This window comes from Cebus imitator, unplaced genomic scaffold (genome assembly GCF_001604975.1).
Source record: "Cebus imitator isolate Cc_AM_T3 unplaced genomic scaffold, Cebus_imitator-1.0 Scaffold169, whole genome shotgun sequence".
In the NCBI taxonomy this organism is placed as follows: Eukaryota; Metazoa; Chordata; class Mammalia; order Primates; family Cebidae; genus Cebus; species Cebus imitator.
Genome location: NW_016107484.1, coordinates 2,651,100 through 2,652,828, shown reverse-complemented (window position 1 = coordinate 2,652,828; position 1,729 = coordinate 2,651,100). Strand labels below are relative to the sequence as shown.

Genomic DNA, 1,729 nt, shown 5'->3' with positions numbered 1-1,729 from the left:
GGTTATGCAGGGATGAGACAGTGACACGGGGGGGTTATGCAAGGATGAGACAGTGAGACCGGGGGGTTATGCATGGATGAGACAGCGAGACAGGGGGGTTATGCAGGAATGAGACAGTGAGACGGGGGGGTTAGGCAAGGATGAGACAGTGAGACGCCGGGGGTTATGCAGGAATGAGACAGTGAGACAGGGGCAGGGTTACGCAGGGATGAGACAGTGAGACGGGGCGGGGTTATGCAGGGATGAGACAGTGAGATGGGGCGGGGTTATGCAGGGATGAGACAGTAAGACAGGGGCAGGTTACGCAGGGATGATATGGGGAGACACAGCAGCTTCCCTGAGGGACTCTCACTCTCAGAGGGAGGAGACAGGTAAAGAGATTTTGTGACCATAAATGAGTAAACACCAAAATAAATCTTTCATGGGAACCCAGGGAGAGCTCTTTCCTTAGGCTGGGTGTCAGGAGACTTGCAGAGAGAAGCATGTGCTGAGCCTGAACCACACATTTGTACAGGTAAGAGGGGCTACTGGAGAGCTGTAGGTGGAAGGTAGAGGGAGCGGATGAACAGGGGAAACACTGTGGTGCAGGGGAGAAGGTGGCGGGTGTGAATGGGACAAGGCCAGAGAAAGCAGCTCAGGAGAGCATGCAGGAATTCAAGTGAGGGCAGAGGCACTTGGGGATAACATACTTGGAGACAAGGGGAAATGCCCAAGAAATGCTGAAAGAGGTCAACATCGGCAGGGCCCATCGCTTACAGCCCTTCAGGATGGTTTCTGAACTTCTTTTCCTCTTTGAAGAGGAATATGTTACATGACATTTCAGCCTCCTAACTCGGAATCCAGTGACAGTAATGTTTTGGGTTTCTCTCAATCATTTATCAGATAAAAGTATCAGTCTGCTGAATTTTACTATTGCATTTGGTATACATTAGAAAACTATGCAGCAACTATCTGTTTAAACCCCACATAATAGTTAACTTTAATGACACAATAGGTGAAGTATCTAAAGAACAACTCACAATCTGTTCTATGCTATAATAGAGCAGAACGTCAATGGTACGTCAATGGTATCCGGAACAAGGAGAAGGCCCACATGGCAGACCTCGTTACAGGGGTAAGGGGCTCACCCTCAGTGTTATCAAAAAGCAAGGCACTTTATTAATTGATTGATTTTTTTTTTTTGAGACAGGGTCTCACTTTGTTGCCCAGGCTGAAGTGTGCAGTGGCACAATCACAGCTCACTGCAGCCTCAAGCTCCCTGGGCTCAGGTGATCCTCCTGCCTCAGCCTCCCAAGTAGCTGGGACCACAGGCATGCACCATCATGCCCGGCTAACGTCTGTATTTTCTGTAAAGACGGGATCTCACTATGTTGTCTATGCTGGTCTCAACTCCTGGGCTCAAGTGATCCTCCCACCTTGGCCTCCCAAATTATTTTACAGGCATAGGGCATAAGCCACCATCCCCAGCCACAAGGCACTCTAGAATAGGTGGCTCGTGGCACCTATTGTAAAACCTCTTCTAAAACCCTATTCTAACCCACAGAACAGGGTTTTACTATGTGTCATACAGATAAATGTTTGAGTGTTGATTTCTATGTTTGCCACATTGTTTGCTAGCTTCATTGTCACTAGAAATAACACATACTGCCTATCTGTGCTTCCATTCTTTTTCTGTTTTTAATCGCTGGCTGGCTGGGTACAAAATTTTTCTTTTTTTTTTTTTTTTTTT

The 1,729-nt window shown here is 47.4% G+C and overlaps 1 protein-coding gene across 1 annotated transcript in view; it reads right to left on the bottom strand.

The window, feature by feature from the left end:
• The window catches only part of TCTN2 (tectonic family member 2), a 50,765-nt gene that overhangs the window by 41,041 nt on the left and 7,995 nt on the right, over positions 1 to 1,729 (bottom strand). The window contains exon 4 of the mRNA XM_017544411.2: positions 469 to 535. Coding sequence (XP_017399900.2) covers positions 469 to 535 — 67 coding nt within the window. The remainder of the gene's footprint in view (positions 1 to 468; positions 536 to 1,729) is intronic.